The sequence below is a fragment of the Calliphora vicina genome, chromosome 5 (genome assembly GCF_958450345.1).
Source record: "Calliphora vicina chromosome 5, idCalVici1.1, whole genome shotgun sequence".
Classification (NCBI taxonomy): domain Eukaryota; kingdom Metazoa; phylum Arthropoda; class Insecta; order Diptera; family Calliphoridae; genus Calliphora; species Calliphora vicina.
The window spans coordinates 76,728,714-76,747,390 of NC_088784.1; the positions used below are offsets into that span (position 1 = coordinate 76,728,714).

The 18,677-nt window shown below is 29.5% G+C and overlaps 1 protein-coding gene across 1 annotated transcript; it reads left to right on the forward strand.

Moving 5' to 3' along the window:
• The first annotated feature begins 846 nt into the window (after positions 1-846).
• Positions 847-18,616, forward strand: Acox57D-d (acyl-Coenzyme A oxidase at 57D distal). Its single transcript, XM_065513437.1, has 7 exons — positions 847-1,107; positions 12,984-13,146; positions 13,211-13,503; positions 13,589-13,994; positions 17,361-17,867; positions 17,932-18,037; positions 18,102-18,616. The coding sequence occupies exons 1-7, from the start codon at positions 966-968 to the stop codon at positions 18,516-18,518; spliced, it is 2,034 nt and encodes a 677-aa protein (XP_065369509.1). The 5' UTR covers positions 847-965; the 3' UTR covers positions 18,519-18,616.
• Positions 18,617-18,677: the final 61 nt, after the last annotated feature.

Consider the following 18,677-nt stretch of genomic DNA (forward strand, 5'->3'; position numbering starts at 1 on the left):
GTAGGTCGTTCGATTTATACGTACAAGTGCAAAATTTTGAACTTTAAACCCTTTGCGTCACAGTTTTAGAGAGAGTATTTTACTTTTACATGCAACTTAAAAAGTAAACATTAATAATAACTTTTTAAAACTACCTACGAATCAGGCGAGAAATGTTTATTAACAATTTTCTCTCTAAGAGTCAATCGTTTAAACTTTAAAGATTTTACTTTATCTTGTTTTAATTTCTCATATTTGTAGCTAATATAGATTTGCTACCTTTGAAAACCGGTCTTGAATGTTTTCCAAATTCAATTGTTATAAAAATAGCTCTTTTTTAAAGAGATTTTTTTATTGAAAAAAGTTTATTTTTTAAAGAGTTTATTAAGGAATGTTATTCTCTTTATAATACATATGAACATTGTATTTCGTTGTGATAACAAAGTTTTGCATAGTCATACTAGTAAATCGAACAGTGTTTTTGGTTAATCAAAAATTTGTTGAAAATTTCATTGGACTTTGAAACATAGAAAACAAGCCCCTATCTGTGTTGCATTAAATAAAAAAAACATAGAAACAAGCCCCCATAAATTTGGAACAGTTGAATATATTTTATCTATGCTGCAATAACGGCTTAAAAAATTGCTACGATCATATCAGAACCATGTTTATTCTCTGCGTGCACTTTCGATCGGAATAGAAAGAATTCTGTGACATTCGATTATAGAGCCGCATAAAACACTGTGCTAAAAAACACAATAAGCGTGTGTACATTTTAATATTTAGAGATAAACAAACGAAAACATTTACAAAACACACGTATAAAAGCTTTTTCAAAAAATGAGCATTAATTAGTCGACTATTTGAAATCGTGAAGAGAGGAAGTGTTTAAAAAAATATATTCGCAAACAAAAATATTTTAATTTGAAAATATTACAGAAAATAATATTAATAAATCTTCTTTTAATATAAAAATCTTCAAAAAAATGCCCTCACAAATATCGATTGTTCCCAAAACCATAAATCCCGATATTGCCAAAGAACGTCAACAGGCCACGATCAGTAGTGAAGAAATCGCTCAATGGTTTTATGGCGGTTCAGACAAATTAAAAACAAAACGTGAACTTGGTAAATAATTTAAAAAAACATAAACAAATATTATGCACTAAATGCATTTACTTAATAATTATGTATAAAAATATACCTATAATTAGATAATTAGAGTTCAAAGTTTAATCAAATGAAACAAAAAAAATTTGTGAAAAAGATAAAAATGAATAAAAACTAAACCTTTGATATGGTATGGCTGGCATGAGCAAAAACTTATCAATTTTTGGTTGATTTCGTACTGATATTAATAATTGACATACATAATTATTTATTTATTTTTATATAGACTTTATTAGTTAGATATCGTGTGTTGCAGTCGGTAAAGCCCGCTTATCAGATAATGTTTTTCTTGTTGTAAACAACAATTTGAAAAAAAATACAACATTGAAATTTGTATTTCGTTAGGCTATAATGACTATATTCAAATTTACTGTACAGTAAATTTAAATATAGCCATTACATTGCAATGCAATGACAGTTTTTCAACTGCATTAAAAATAGTTTAGATATTTCAGAAAAATTTAACACAATCACCATAATGTATCAGTAAAATATATATAGGGTATTCGACTTATTCGATTTTTCTCTTGTTCGAATAAAACGAATAATTCGAATAAGAGATTTTAACTTGTTCGAATAATTCGATCACGCGTTTAAAATTAATCGAATTATTCGAATAATTAAATTTTTTTTAAAAAGTAAAGGAAAACAAAAAATAACGTTAAAGTTAAAAATTCAAGTACTGATAAAGTTAAAAAAACATTCAAAAACAATGTCCATTATTAAATTTTCATCAGAAATATTTTGATCAGATTCCCTCCCGAAAAATCTAGAAAACAATTGACTAGCAAACATTTTAGTTTCCGTTTTGTAGCTATGCTTTAAAATATTTGAGCCAGTTGGACATGATCCTGAATTCAAATACAATATAAACGTATTAAGAACTTTTTTATGTCGTTCATTAATTCGGGTTTTAAATTGAGTAACTAATTCTTTAGTAAATTAATCATTCACTATTTCTAAATTATTTATAACAAATTGTATTATACATAGAGATGCTAATCGGGACTGGTTTTTGAAAATCCCGGGGTTCAGGATTTGGTAAAGAATCCCGAAATCCCGACCCGGGGTTTCGGGATTTTCGAAAAATCTAAAATCCCGAAAATTATAAGAAAGAAACGTACATAATTATGTCTTTACAATTGAAAGTAAATTTTTTATTTAGCAATTAATTTTTATTAGGCACTAAAAAGCATAAAATACTTGCATAAGTACATTATATAAGAATAAATAATAATAAAGTATGTACATTAGAGTTAATTTCAAAAATTTGATTTGCGGGTATCATAATTTTCCTGAAGGTTTTTGCGTAAATAAAAATAATGGCGTTCTTTTTTTTTGAAAATTTTCACTACTTGTGTTTGCTCAACATTTTTCTGTAGACCAAAAACAATTGAAGATATTGCAAACATGATTTCACCAGTCGATTCTGCATCAAAAATTAATACAATTGATGTTTTTCGAATCCTTAAAAATAGTTCCAAAAACCCACACATCTTATAAAAAAAAATTTTAGTTTTTTGAAAATATTCAAAAAAAAAATGGACGCTTTATTTTTATTTACACAAAAACCTTCAGAAAAATTATGATACTCGAAAAACAAATGAAGTGACCTGGTCACAAACGAACTCTAATGTACATACGGTAAAAAACAGTACCTTATCTTTTAGCCTTTTAGCAATCGAAATATGTATTTTCATTTTGTTCGAGATCATCATCTGAGATAAAATCAGTTTCATTTGGATAGGATTTAAATTGAGTTTTGTTAAACAACTTACAAGAAAAGGGGAAATCCCAAAAACCCCGGGATTTTCAGGAACGGGATTTCCCGTTTAGCATCTCTAATTATACATCAAGCTCTATCAACGTTGCCGAATCTTTGCTTAATAAAGTGGTCTTGGGGAATTACATAATAAAGGGAATCTGTCCTAAGTTTGATATCATTGTCAGTGAACGTGGCAAATTTGAAGTCAGGCAGTGCATGATTGACGCATTTACAAATACGCAAAAAGTTTATTACCATGTTAGACAAAGATGTTCAACGTTGGTCAAAATCATGTATAAGACGAGCAACAAAACGTTAGTTTGCAATATATGTGTTTATCATTCGATTTATGAAATATTTTGCAACACTTACGTACGCGGTTAATAACATCACTTATATACATATGGGGCATTTCATGTCAAGTGAACCAACTTTTGAAATCGATGTCTTCCGATCGGGATGAAATTTGCACCAAGGTTAGCTCTATTGGATAGTAACTCAGACACAATTTTTCAACAACATCGGTCGAGAACTCTCTGAGTTATAGGGGGTAAAATTTTGACAATTTGGTCAAACAGGGGTTTTTTCTTATCCATGTAACTTATTACCTATTGTTCTTAGCAAAATGTGTCCCAAATAGTATAGATAGCTATTTCTTCGATCTTTCGAAAAAAAATATTTAAAAAAAAAAATAAAAAATTTTTAATATTTTTTTTCCGAAATCAAAAACTTTTTTGACTTTTTTTTAAAATGGGTCCTTTTTTTTTTTTTTTTTTTTTTTCTTAAAATAAAGTTTAGATATTTTCCTTGAACACCTACTTGGTCGCTTAGTGGGATGCGAGTGGGATATCTATCAAAATAAATATTTTGTAACTCAAAACATAAAATTTTTGACTTTTTTTGCAAAATCAAAAACTTTGTTGACTTTTTTTTTTCAAAATGGACCCTTTTTTAATCTTTTTTTTAGGTCAAACAAAAGCTTAGATATTATCCTTGAAGACCCTTTTGGTCGCTTAGTGGGATGCGAGTGGGATATCTATCAAAATAAATATTTTTTAACTCATGACTTACAATTTTGGACTTTTTTTTTTGCAAATACGATTTTTTTTCCAAATGGGCCCTTTTTTTAAAATTTTTTTTGTAGACAAAAGAAAGCTTAGGTCCATTCCTTTAATATATTTTTAGTCCCTTAGTGGGATGCGAGTGGGATATCTATCAAAATAAATATTTTGTAACGCAAGCTAACCTTGGTGCAAATTTCATCCCGATCGGAAGACATCGATTTCAAAAGTTGGTTCACTTGACATGAAATGCCCCATATATTTTAAGATCATGGCCTTCATCTATTTCAATGTAATCAATATAAATGTCATCCTTAATATCACTTTCGACGGCCGTTTCAAAATCACATTCTCCATCACATTCAACTCCACTTTATTCTAAGTTAAAATTTTGATTATTAATTGCGATTCTTCTAATATTTCGCCAGCTAAATAACAAATATTTTATTCCGTACCTTTTATTTTCATTGGTTCAAGTCTTAAGTTAAATATTTTGAAATATTTGTTTTTAGAATTGTAACTTCTTGCAGTAATATTTATATATTTATAGAAGGAGCTATCGGAACACTCATCTACAGTGATCGAAAGTCCCTTTGTCTTTAGTTATTTGTCGAATTTCAGAAACAATACACATTTTGTGAGTCATTATTACTTAGTTAAAATTGAAATTATGAAAAATTTTAAGCAATTTTGTAAATTTAAATATATGTATATGAACATTTATTCGTTTTATTCGATTATTCTACATAAAATTGTTCGAATTATTCGTTATTCGAAAATGACCATTTTTAAATTGTTCGAATAATTATTCGTAAGAAATTATTCGATTAAGCGAACGATCATTAGTCGAATGAATACCCTAGTAAAATAGCTGTATGTATTTTACTACACAAAAACGTACGTTTTTATACCCTACTGCACCATAGTGGAGGGTGCTGAACCGAAAATCAACATTTTAAATTAACCGGTTCGCAAAAAACCGAGCTTTCGAAGAAAAACCGGTTTTTCGGTTAACCGGTTTACCAATCTGGTCAGGATCACTTTCTGAGTCGATTTAACGATGTCCGCCCGTCCGTCTGTCCGTCCATGTAAACCTTGTAATCAAACTACAGATCGCAATTTCAAAGATAATTCGACAAAATTTGGTACAAGCTTTTCTATTGTCCCAAGGACGAAGCCTATTGAATTTGGATACAAACGGTCGATTATATAAGTCGAACTCGTCTCGCCAAATTTTGTGATGATCGGTAAACAATTAATAATAGCTGCCATATAGAACCACTTCCGAAAATCACTTTAACTAGCATAAATCTCTTAAAAATATTGGAATTCTAATAAAACTCAACCCAAATAATTCATATATATACAAAAGCTATGTCACTAAATTTTATGACCATCGGCCCACTTCCGAAAATCATTTTAATGAGTATCGATTTTTTAAAAATTTTGGTATTCAAATAAAATTCAACACAAATAGGTTTCATATATACAGAAGTCATGCCACCTAATTTTATTGCGATTGATCCATAATTATATTGGTGTAGGGTATCATATGGTCGCGCTTGACCGACTATACATTCTTAATTGTTTTTAATATAAATGGTTTTCCAATAGGCACTTCCGAACTTTGACGGTTGATAGAAGCTACATCTGTCAAATCGGCTGTAATTAATTCAGTTGGTTCTGCTAAATCGCCATGGACGAATAGCGAATTGAAAAATTGATTTATCAAAATGAACCTAATTTTCATTTAATTTCTGGATGAATTGGTATGTATGTCAACAAACAAAATTGTCAAATTTGGGACAATACCAAACCAATTAACATGAGATCCAAGAGCTTCCAAAGCTTCCTGAAAAAGTCACTAGTTGATATGGATATTGCCCATCTGCGTTCTCGCGCCATATTTCCTTTAAGAACGAAGTTGGGCAGGTCAACATCTTTTGGTCTGAATTGGATGATATTGTGGTTTCAACTTCACGGCGATGTGTGCCACACAACTTATGTCATATTAGATATTCTGCACGAGCGATTTGAGGGCATGGTTATCACAGAAACCAGAAATCTCAATCCATTCCTTTTATGAAAATCATGCACTGTTCACACCTACACAACAACTTTTTTACATGATTACAAGTTATTCCACAATATTATGACCACTGTAATTAAAAAATTCGGGTTAACAAGTATTTTTTCAGATTTTGACCCATTGTAGGTCCAACTTACTATGGTCTTATATACGTCGTTGCAAAGTTCTTTGAAATATCTATCATTAGATATCCATATTGTCTATATTAATGACTTCGTAATCCAGATATATGTCAAAAATCGAGGTTGTCCTGGTTTTTTCCACATATCTCAGCCATTTGTGGACCGATTTTGCTGATTTTAAATAGGGAACTTCTCGAAAGCATGTCTGACAGAATTATTGAAAATTTGGATCCCGAAGATATCTGGGGTCTTCAGAAAATTGATTTGAACAGACAGACAGACGGACATGGCTTAATCGACTCCGATATCTATAAGGATCCAGAATATATATACTTTATAGGGTCGGAAAATTATGTATATTGTGGAAATTACAAACGGAATGACAAACTTACATATACCATTCTCACGAAGGTGAAGGATAAAGAACTCAAAAATGCAAAATTTTCATTAAATAAAAATTTAATATAAACCGGTTAACCGGTTTTTTTGAAGACAAAAACCGAAAATGCTTAACTGGTTTTTTAAAAGACAATAATCAAAACCGGTTTTATCAAAAACACACTTTTTCGGTTAAACCGGAAACCGGTTTTTTAAATTTGCAGGTTTTTAGACACTCTAATATTATGGTTGTCACAATTATTAAAATTTCTGCAGTGACAATAATATGATTGAATGATTTGTAGTCATATCAAAACAAAATGGCTGTGATCATATTAGAAACATGTTTTTTCTCAACGTGCATATAGTTTTTAGTTTACGATTTGCACATCATTTAACAGTTCAAAGGTTAAATGAATTAATTCAACAATTAATGAATTTATTAAATCTTCGTTTTAATCTGGTATATTGTTAAACTTATTGGATGAATCTAATTATAATTCAAAGCCAATCAGTTTAATTCATTCATTCCGTTGGTTACACATCGAAATATTTATCACAAAAGTATATACATGAGGGATTTCATGTCAAGTGAACCAACTTTTGAAATCGATGTCTTCCGATCGGGATGCACCAAGGTTAGCTCTATTGGATAGTAACTCAGACACAATTTTTCAACAACATCGGTCGAGAACTCTCTGAGTTATAGGGGGTAAAATTTTGACAATTTGGTCAAACAGGGGTTTTTTCTTATCCATGTAACTTATTACCTATTGTTCTTAGCAAAATGTGTCCCAAATAGTATAGATAGCTATTTCTTCGATCTTTCGAAAAAAAATATTTAAAAAAAAAAATAAAAAATTTTTAATATTTTTTTTCCGAAATCAAAAACTTTTTTGACTTTTTTTTAAAATGGGTCTTTTTTTTTTTTTTTTCTTAAAATAAAGTTTAGATATTTTCCTTGAACACCTACTTGGTCGCTTAGTGGGATGCGAGTGGGATATCTATCAAAATAAATATTTTGTAACTCAAAACATAAAATTTTTGACTTTTTTTGCAAAATGAAAAACTTTGTTGACTTTTTCATTTTCAAAATGGGCCCTTTTTTAAAATTTTTTTTTTAAGCAAAAGAAAGCTTAGGTCCATTCCTTTTAGATATTTTAGGTCCCTTAGTGGGATACGAGTGGGATATCTATCAAAATAAATATTTTGTAACTCAAGATATACAATTTTTGATTTTTTGGCAAAAAGGAAAAAAGGGCCCATTTGGAAAAAAAATCGTATTTGCAAAAAAAAAAGTCAAAAATTGTAAGTCTTGAGTTAAAAAATATTTATTTTGATAGATATCCCACTCGCATCCCACTAAGCGACCAAAAGGGTCTTCAAGGATAATATCTAAGCTTTTGTTTGACCTAAAAAAAAAGATTAAAAAAGGGTCCATTTTGAAAAAAAGTCAACAAAGTTTTTGATTTTGCAAAAAAAGTCAAAAATTTTATGTTTTAAGTTACAAAATATTTATTTTGATAGATATCCCACTCGCATCCCACTAAGCGACCAAGTAGGTGTTCAAGGAAAATATCTAAACTTTATTTTAAGAAAAAAAAAAAAAAAAAAAAAAAAAAAGGACCCATTTTAAAAAAAAGTCAAAAAAGTTTTTTATTTCGGAAAAAAAATATTAAAAATTTTTTATTTTTTTTTTTCGAAAGATCGAAGAAATAGCTATCTATACTATTTGGGACACATTTTGCTAAGAACAATAGGTAATAAGTTACATGGATAAGAAAAAACCCCTGTTTGACCAAATTGTCAAAATTTTACCCCCTATAACTCAGAGAGTTCTCGACCGATGTTGTTGAAAAATTGTGTCTGAGTTACTATCCAATAGAGCTAACCTTGGTGCAAATTTCATCCCGATCGGAAGACATCGATTTCAAAAGTTGGTTCACTTGACATGAAATGCCCCACATATATTCTGGGTCCCTATGAAATTCTAAGACGATCTAGATATGTCCGTCCATCTGTTTGTCTGTTGAAAACACAATAGGGTCCAAACGAAAGAATAAGGTTGATAAGGTTTGTTTCTCCCACCACCGATAGCAGACGCCGAAAAAGTTCTACCGCGTAAAACAAGAGTCGTTCTGCACAACTAAGATCAGGATGGAGCAACACTCTAAATGCCTTCTGGTCCCGCATAGACTGTGCCGTCCTCAATGGAATTGAAAATGATTCATGATTCCCCTAGCCCCCCCGGAATCTTGTTTGAATCCTGATAAAATTTTGCACAAATTGGTTCTAAGTAATCTGAAATTATACAGTAAAGTATGTCCCTAGACTCCATACAAGGTCCCCCTCAAAAATAGACTTGAACATTCATAACTAATTGACTTATAATAATTAATTTCAAAATGAAAATGGACTTAAACTAGTTTTATATGAACCTAAATTTGACTATCAATTTTTGTGAGGATCGGTCCATAATTGATATTTTATTATGACATATTGATGGTGGGTATATAAGCGAATATATCACTCTTACTTTTTGTGTTTGTTATAGCAGAGAGAATAGAACATGAGTTTTGCATGTTAATAAACAAAAAATTCCGATCTATTTGGAACACGAATAAATTAGTGCATATTTTTAGGTTTATATTTTTGTGTTCATGTAAACCTTGTATATAAAATATACTAGAAAATTACAAGAGATTCGGTAGATAAGAAGTTAGTGATCGTCTATAGAAATCTTTGGTGGCGTAACTACACGTATTTTAAGCAGAGCTTTGAATTAATAAATTCAATTTGAGCTTAATTCACTAAAATGTTAATTCGAAATTAAAAGATTTTAATGATTCAATAAGGAATTAATTCTATAAAGAATGAATTCTCAAAGGAATGAATTCAAGACATTAGAAGTACAACTGAATTAAGCACACCTGTTGCTCACCAAAGCTTGTGGTGAATGTGTTTCATCGGTTTCATGTGCGAGAGAAATGAATGAATGGTTCAGAAGTGGTGATTTTGACACGGAAGACGAAGATATCCCAGGCCAGCCGAAACAGTTTGAAGACCCAGAATTTATTACCCCATGAAGATTGTTATAAAACTCAACAAGAGTTTGCAAAATCATTTCAAAACTTTTGAGAGCAGCAAGATTCATCTAAAACCATGGTAGGCGTTCATATTGTTGAGGTTACGATGATTCAGTTTCTTGATTTTGTATATAAAACATGTTTAAACGCAATAAAAGAAAATAATTTTTGAACCTAATTATTACTTGCGATGAAATATTTATCCATTACGATAACCCGAAGCGTAAGAGATCGTATGTAAAGCTCGACCAACATGTCGAATAGACACCAATGCCAAATATTTATGTCGTTAAGGTAATTCTCTGTAGTTAATAGGAGCAAAAGGGTCATATCTATTATGAGCTGCTGAAATCTGGCCAGACCATCAAATTTCAATCAGACTTTCATAAGAATATTCTTAAGAGACGATCATAAAATATAGTAAGTCTTTGCTCAATAAAACAACTGAAAATATTGATAGTCAATACGATGCGTTAAAGCTGTCTTTACACTTCCTGAGTTGATTGTTTAAAATATATTATATAAGCTTTCAAAATCCACCGAGTTCAAATTCAGCTTTACTCTACACCTGTAAACCATTTCAGTTTTGTACAATTCAGATGGCAATTTGTAACTATATAACAAACTTCTCTTGGTACAAATACAATGATTCAGACAGTTCTTGTTCGAGTTATATCAAGTGCACCTGAATTGTTGAATAATTCTTATCGTAATTAATTTATTTTGCTATTAGTTTTTGCTAATTAATTTCGTTAAGTCATGTTTCCAATACATATATGTATAAGTATATAATTGATACTAAGGGAAGGTCCACACAAAACTGGAAATCATTAATGATTCTAGTAAACGGAACAAGTTTCTTTTCACAAATGATATAATTCGACTTAATCCAATAAGTACCAAAGCCGCAAAATTCAAGCACTTGAACATTTTATTGGAATTTGACTTGAATGCAAATTTAATAAGGTTTGAAAAATATTTGCAAAAATTAAATATTTTCAAACAAAAACAAGTAAGAGAGCTATATTCGGCTGTGCCGAATCTTATATACCCTTCACCAAATTATACTTTAAAATAAATTTTTTTAGGTAAACAAAATTTAATTTTTTTTTAATTGTTTTTCAAAATTTTTTTTTTTCGAAATTGTTTTTTAATTTTTTTTAAAAACTTTTTTCCAAATTTTTTAAAAAAATGTTTTCTTTTTAGTTTTTAAATTTTTGTTTAGAAAAAAAATAGTTTGATGAAAAAAAATTCGGGTTAAAAAATATTTTTCCCGATTTTGACCCATTGTAGGTCCAACTTAATTTACCCTTATCTACATCGTTGCAATGGACTTTGAAATACCTATCATTAGATATCCATATTGTCTATATTAATGACTTAGTAATCCAGATATAGATCAAAAATCGAGGTTGTCCCGGTTTTTTGCTCATGTCTCCGTTATTTTGCTGATTTTAAATAGCAAACTTCTCGAAAGCATGTCTGACAGAATTATTGAAGATTTGGATCCCGAAAATATCTGGGGTCTTCAGAAAATTGATTTCAACAGACAGACAGACGGACATGGCTTAATCGACTCCGCTATCTATAAGGATCCAGAATATATGTATATACTTTATAGGGTCGGAAATGAAAAATGTAGAAATTACAAACGGAATGACAAACTTATATATACCCTTCTCACGAAGGTGAAGGGTATAAACATATGGCTTGTATTAATGTTTCCTTTTTACTGGAGAATGCTATTGAAATGAAGTGTAATACAACTGTAATTCAAGGCTTGAATTACACTTGCATTCAACTTGAATTCCAGTAAAAATGGTTATTGAGAAGTTAGATGACATTAAAATTCAACCAATAAAAATGTGTAAGAACTGCATATACCAGCTGTTGGTCCAAATTTTTATTAGTAACTACACCATTTCCAATTGTATTCCAATTAAAGTTCAGAAATGTCCAATTATATTTCAGAATTTTCCAATTATATTTCAGAAATTTCCAATTATATTTCAGAATTTTCTAATTGAATTTCAGAATATTTCAATTATATTTCAGAATTTTCCATTTATATTTCAGAAATTTCTAATTGTATTTCAGAAATTTGCATTTGTATTTCCGAATTTTTAATTTATACTTAAAAAGTTTCTAATTGTATTTCAGAATTTTCCAATTGTATTTCAGAAATTTCAATTTGTATTTCAGAAAATTGTAATAGCGTTACCAATGCAAATTTCTGAAATACAAATAGAAATTTCTGAAAAACAATTGGAAAATTCTGAAATACAATTAGAAATTTTTTAAGTATAAATTAAAAATTCTGAAATACAAATGGAAATTTCTGAAATACAATTGGAAAATTCTGAAATGCAATTGGAAATTTCTGAAATATAATTACAAATTTCTGAAATATAACTTGAAAATTCTGAAATATAAATGGGAAATTCTAAAATATATGTAATTCGAAATTTCTGAACTTCAATTGGAATATTCTAAAATATAATTGGAATTTTCTGAAATATACATGGAAAATTCTGATATAATTGGAAATTTCTGAACTTCAATTGGAATATTCTGAAATATAATTAGAAAATTCTAAAATACAATTGGAAATGGTGTAGTGATGAATATGGCATCATGAATATTTACCATTTAAAGAAAAATATCAAAAAGTTTTGTATATTTTCTTAATATTCATAAAATAATCTTTATTTAATAATTAAATGTTTGATTAGAGTGTGTTGATTAAAGTAAACAGTTATTTACGATGTTTTTTTTTATAATAAAACCAAATATAAGCCATAAAATTGAATAGTCCGTCCCGGCCGCATCGTCAAATTTCTGTTGAAATAATAAAGCTTAATTAAATCTAAATGATTTGATAAAATTTATTTCTATTATTGTTACTTGTAGATATTGAAAATATGCAATATTTGTCATACAGATAAAATTAATATCAAATCGGCTGGGGTCTTAAATACCCTACAATTTAGAGAAATATTAAAAAAGAGGTTATCATGTTTTATTGCTCATGTTTAAGACATTTATGGAACTATTTTGTATTGTATATATTGATACAAGATATGGATCCGTAATATATCTGGGTCCTTTGGAAAGCTGAAATGTCAACAAAAATACAATACAATGACCCAGAATGTATATTTTTATAGGGTCTCAAAACCAATACAGTCTTGCAGATTTGGGAATTTGACCTTAAAGTTTGAGATTTTTAAATACTTTTGGGGATATTTTAAATTATTTTATTTCATGGAGATAAATTCCTATATAATTAATTTCGGCTCTTCTAATTTTTAATGTAATTATCATCTCTTATAGAACATATTCTCTTCGACGATCTCGAAAAGGGTTATGGACTCAAACATGAATACCTCGATCATGTGGGCGTTTATAATCGTGCTGTTGAACAAGTGACTACCACAGCTAAAAAATTACGTAAACTACAAAAAGAAAGAAATCCTGGAGGAGATGATATCTGGCCGTAAGTTTCCAATTCACTCACAAGAAAATATTTGAATTCTTATTTCTTCTCTTATGTATTTTAGAAAAATGTTATATGGTTTGGCCAGTCATGGTCTATTTCCTGCCAACAGTCCCGTTTCCACACACATTACCATGTTTGTGGATGTCATAAAAGGTCAGGGAACTCCAGAACAAGTAGAGAAATGGGGTAAAGCGGCCGAAAATTGTAATATTATTGGCACCTATGCTCAAACCGAATTGGCACATGGCACCAATGTCAGAGGTATACAAACCCGGGCAGATTATGATCGTAAAACCGAAGAGTTTGTGTTGAATACACCCTGTTTGCAGGCCTACAAATGGTGGCCAGGAGGATGTAAGTATAATAAATTTAACTCAAAACTGTTTGAGTTCTTAGTGTCCTCAATATTCGAATTAATTACTACTTTATGTTGTTTCAGTGGGCCATACTGCCAATCACGCCATGGTTGTAGCTCAACTTTACATTGACGGCCAGCACAAAGGTATACAAATGTTTATTGTTCAACTTCGTGACTTGGAGACCCACATGCCCATGCCCGGCATTGATATTGGTGAGATTGGCAAAAAGGTTGGCATGGCTGCCGTAAATCAAGGTTTTTTGGGTCTAAAAAATGTTTGCATTCCTCGCACGAACATGTTAATGAAAAATGCCAAAGTAATGCCAGATGGTTCATTTCAACAAAGTCCTGCCTCGAAATTGTCCTACATGACCATGGTCTATACTAGATGTTTAATTGTAAATTTGGATACGTCTTATCTATTGGAGGCCGCCACCATAGCTACTCGTTATGCGGCTGTGAGAAGACAAAGTCCCATCAATCCTGAGTAAGTAAAAATTTAATAACATTTGAAGTTCAAAGAGTTGTTAGTTCTTAATGATATTTTATAAACATTTGAAGTTCTAGTTCTTAACATAATGGTTTATAAAAGTATGGTCCTACTGAACATTTTCTATAAAATAATATTATACTAAATATGTTTTATAGAAAAAACTGTAATACTTATATTTTCTACAGAATATAAAGTTATACTGAAGACTTTCTATATAAAATACTGTTAAGCTGAAGATTTTCTATAAAAAAACATTGTTATACTGAAGTTTTTAATAGAAAATACAGATATACTAAAGATTTTCTATAGCAAATACTGTTATACTGAAGATTTTCTATAGGAAATACAGTTATATTAATGATTTTATATACAAAATACTGTTATACGGAAAATTTTCTATAAAAATTACTGTTATGTTGATGATTTTCTATAGAAACAACAGTTATACTAAAGATTTTCTAAAGCAAATACTGTTATACTAATCTTCTATAGATAGTACTGTTATACTGAAGATTTTCTATAGATAATACTGATATACTGAAGATTTTATATAGAAAAAACTGTTATACTGAAGACTTTCTATATAAAATACTGTTATACTAAAGATTATATATGGAAAATACTGTTCGTCTAGACTTTCTATAGATAGTACGGTTATACTAAAGATTTTCTATAGATAATACTGTTCTACTGAAGGTTTTATATAGAAAATACTGTTATACTATATAAAATACTGTTATACTAAAGATTTTATATAAAAAATATTGTTATACTGAAAACTTTCTATAGATAGTACTGTTATACTGACTTTTATATAAAGATTTTATATAGAAAATACTGTTATACTGAAGATTTTCCATAGATAATACAGTTATACTGAAGGTTTTATATAAAAAGTACTGTTATACTAAAGATTTTTTATATAAAAATATTCTGTTATACTGAAGATTTTCTATAGATTTTTATATAGAAAATACTATTGTACTGAAGATTTTATGTATATAATATTGTTATACTGAAAACTTTCTATAGATAGTACTGTTATACTGACGGTTTTCTATATTAAATACTGTTATATAAAGATTTTCTATAGAAAATACTGTTATACTGAAGATTTTCCATAGATAATAATATTATACTGAAGGTTTTATATAGAAAATACTGTTATACTGAAGATTTTCTATATTAAATACTGTTATACTAAAGATTTTATATCTAAAATACTGTTATACTGAAGATTATCTATATAAAATACTGTTATACTAATAATTTTATGTAGAAAATATTGTTATACTGAAGACTTTCTATAGATAGTAATGTTATACTGAAGATTTTCAATTGATAATACTGTTATACTGAAGGTTTTATATAAAAAATACTGTTATATTGAATATTTTCAATATAAAATACTGTTAGACTAAAGATTTTATATAAGAAATATTGTTATACTAAAAACTTTCTATAGAATACTGTTATACTAAAAAATACTGTTAAAATTAAGACATTCTATATAAAATACTGTTATATTGAAGATTGTCTACAGAAAATTCTGTTATACGGAAGATTTTCTATAATATTTACTGATATATTTATACATTTCTATAGAAACAACAGTTATACTGAATACTTTCTATGGAAAATACTGTTATACTGAATATTTTCTTTATCAAACACTTATAAACACTAGATATTCATAGAAAATACTGGTATACTTGAGATTTTCTATAGAAATTAATGTTATATTGAAGATTTTCTAAAAAAAATTCTGTTATACGGAAGATTTCTGCAATATTGATTATTTTCGATAGAAAATACTGTTATACTGAATATTTTCTATGGAAAATTCAGTTATACTGTATATTTTCTTTATCAGATAATGTTGAGCACGAGGTTTTCTATATAAATCACTGTTATACAAGATTTTCGGTTGAAAATAATTTATATCTCAGCCATTTGTGGACCGATTTTCTCGATTTTAAATAGCAACCGAGCCGGAAGAATTCGGAGATATTGATGTATGAATCGTGTATGTGAGTTATTTGGGTGCTTCGGAAGGTTGATTTTAACAGACAGACAGACGGACATTCTCACGAAGGTGAAAGCTATAATAACCAGTGTTTAAAAAACTAGACTACAAGTAGCAGTAGCAACGAAAAAACACAAGTAGTCTAGTTAAAAAATTAATAAAAACTCGGAGTCAATAATTACTACTACTACTGCTACCTTCACATTTTGGTAGCAGTACTAATAAAAGAAAAATTTAAAAGTAGCAGAGTAATTTATTTTCTATTGCTACCTTAAAAAAGAAAAAGTTTTGATGTAGCAGTCATTAGTTTTTTATTAATTCTGCTGCTTTTAAAATTTAGTAGTAATAGAAGTAGCAGTTGAGGTAGTAGAAGAAGTAGCAGTTGAAGTAGCAGCTAAGTAGCAGTTGAGGTAGCAATAAAATAAGTCAAAAATAAAAATCTTCAGTCAAAAAAGTATATTATGTGTTGTTGTTGTGAATGTATATTTGTGTAAGTTGGTCGTGTTGTAAACAAAAGTTCGGCTTTTTTGTTATACACACAGAAAACACGATCTTTCTGTTAGCAACACGAACAACTGAGACTAATAAAATCGAATAATTCTTTCAAACTCTCTCAAAACAAAAACAACACACAGTGTTTAATTCTGTCAATTTTGGTGTTATGACTGAAGATTTTCTTTTTTGACTACTTTTATTGCTACCTTAACTGCTGCATCAACTGCTACTTTACTGCTACCTTAAAAATTAAAACTCGATATAGAGCAGTAGCAATGATTTGTATTTTTATGCTACTACTCCATTTACAATTTATGTTTTATTACTACTGCTCTGTTAAGAGTTTTATATTTTGAAGGTTGTTTTAAAAAAAACAAGAAAACGAAAAAAGACAAATGCTACTGCTACCGCTACATACACTTTTTTGAAGCAGTAGTTGTAGCAACAGTTAAAAATTTGTTAGTTATCGTAGCTTTTTAAACACTGATAATAACACATAATATTGGGACATTAAAAACAGTAAGAAAAAATCGTACATAATATATAAATGTCTCTACAAAATACGTTGAATTTACCTACACCTTTGTGTAGGCGGAGATGGAAGGGTTATTAGTCTAAATGAATTTGTAATTTTGCCCATAAAATACTGAAAATAGTTTAAAAGTATTAAATTTGTCGCGGGAGTACTACGGTGCTTTGGAATATAAAATGGTATCAAGCAAAGTACGGTAGTATCAACTTTTTCATTCCAGCTTTTAAAAAATTTTGTCAAAGAATCGTGCCACTCTATAAAAATATGAATTTCAATCATTTATTAAAAAATATATTCTTATTTCCAGTGACCCTGAACCCCAAATTATGGATCATGTGACGCAACAATTGAAATTATTTCCCGAAATTGCTACCGGTTTGGCATATCACATGTCGGCCGAATACATGTGGGAATTGTACAATCAAACTGTGGAAGAAATCAATAACGGCAAATATACCCGTTTACCCGAAATGCATGCCCTGTCATGTGCCCTCAAAGTCCTGTGTACTACCGATGCCTGTGCAGGTATTGAACGTTTGCGTTTGTCTTGTGGAGGTCATGGTTTTTTGACAGCAGCCAATATTGGCAACATTTATGGCAATGCTGTGGCTGCCTATACATATGAGGGAGAAAACACAGTACTTTTATTGCAGATTGCTAGATTCTTAGTAAAATCCTGGTCGTACTTAACTGAAGGCAAACCCATGCTGCTAAGTGTTGAGTATTTAAGACAAGGCTTACAAACGGACTCCTTCCCCAAGTGGAATAATTCATGGGAATGTATTGTCAATGCTTTGCAATATACTGCAGCACAGTGAGTATTATAAGTGAAATTTTAATAGCTATTAAACCTAGACTAAACATATTTTCTAATATAGTAAAACCCGATTGGCTTTTGAAAGTCTGTCGCGTAAAATGATGGCCGGACAAACACAACCAGAAGCTTTCAATAACAGTGGCATAGCACTTATACAAGCAGCAGAGGTATCTACATAGTTTAACAATCATTATTATTGATTTTAAAATAAAAATATTTTATTTTTATCAGCTCCATGGTCGCCAGTTTGTAGCCGCCACATTTTTACAACAAATTACTGGGCCCAAAACTGCCCATCTTTCAAAGAATGCCAAATCATTTTTAGAAGCTTTATTGGAACTATTTTTAGTACAGACAGCCTTGAAACATATGAACGATATTTTACGCTTCATTAATATCACCGAACAGGATTTGCAATCCTTGCAAGAACGCTTGGAATTGGCTTTACAGAAGATACGACCCAATGCTGTGGCTTTCACCGATGGTTTCGATTTCCCTGATGGTGTTTTGAACTCGGTATTGGGCTCATATGATGGCAATGTCTATGAACGTCTATTTGAATCGGCAAAAATGAGTCCTTTGAATCATAAACCTGTACCTGATTCATTTGAAAAGCATTTAAAACCATTTATGAAATCAAATTTGTAAAAAGCATTTTGTTGTTTGTTAATTATTTATTTGTAAATATAAAATGTACTTTTTTAATAAACAAAATTATATTAAAGATATAATAATGGTTGAATAAAGTGTCTCTGGGTTTTATTCTCTCATAAAACAATTATCAACTGAAATGGGTTTCGTTTATAT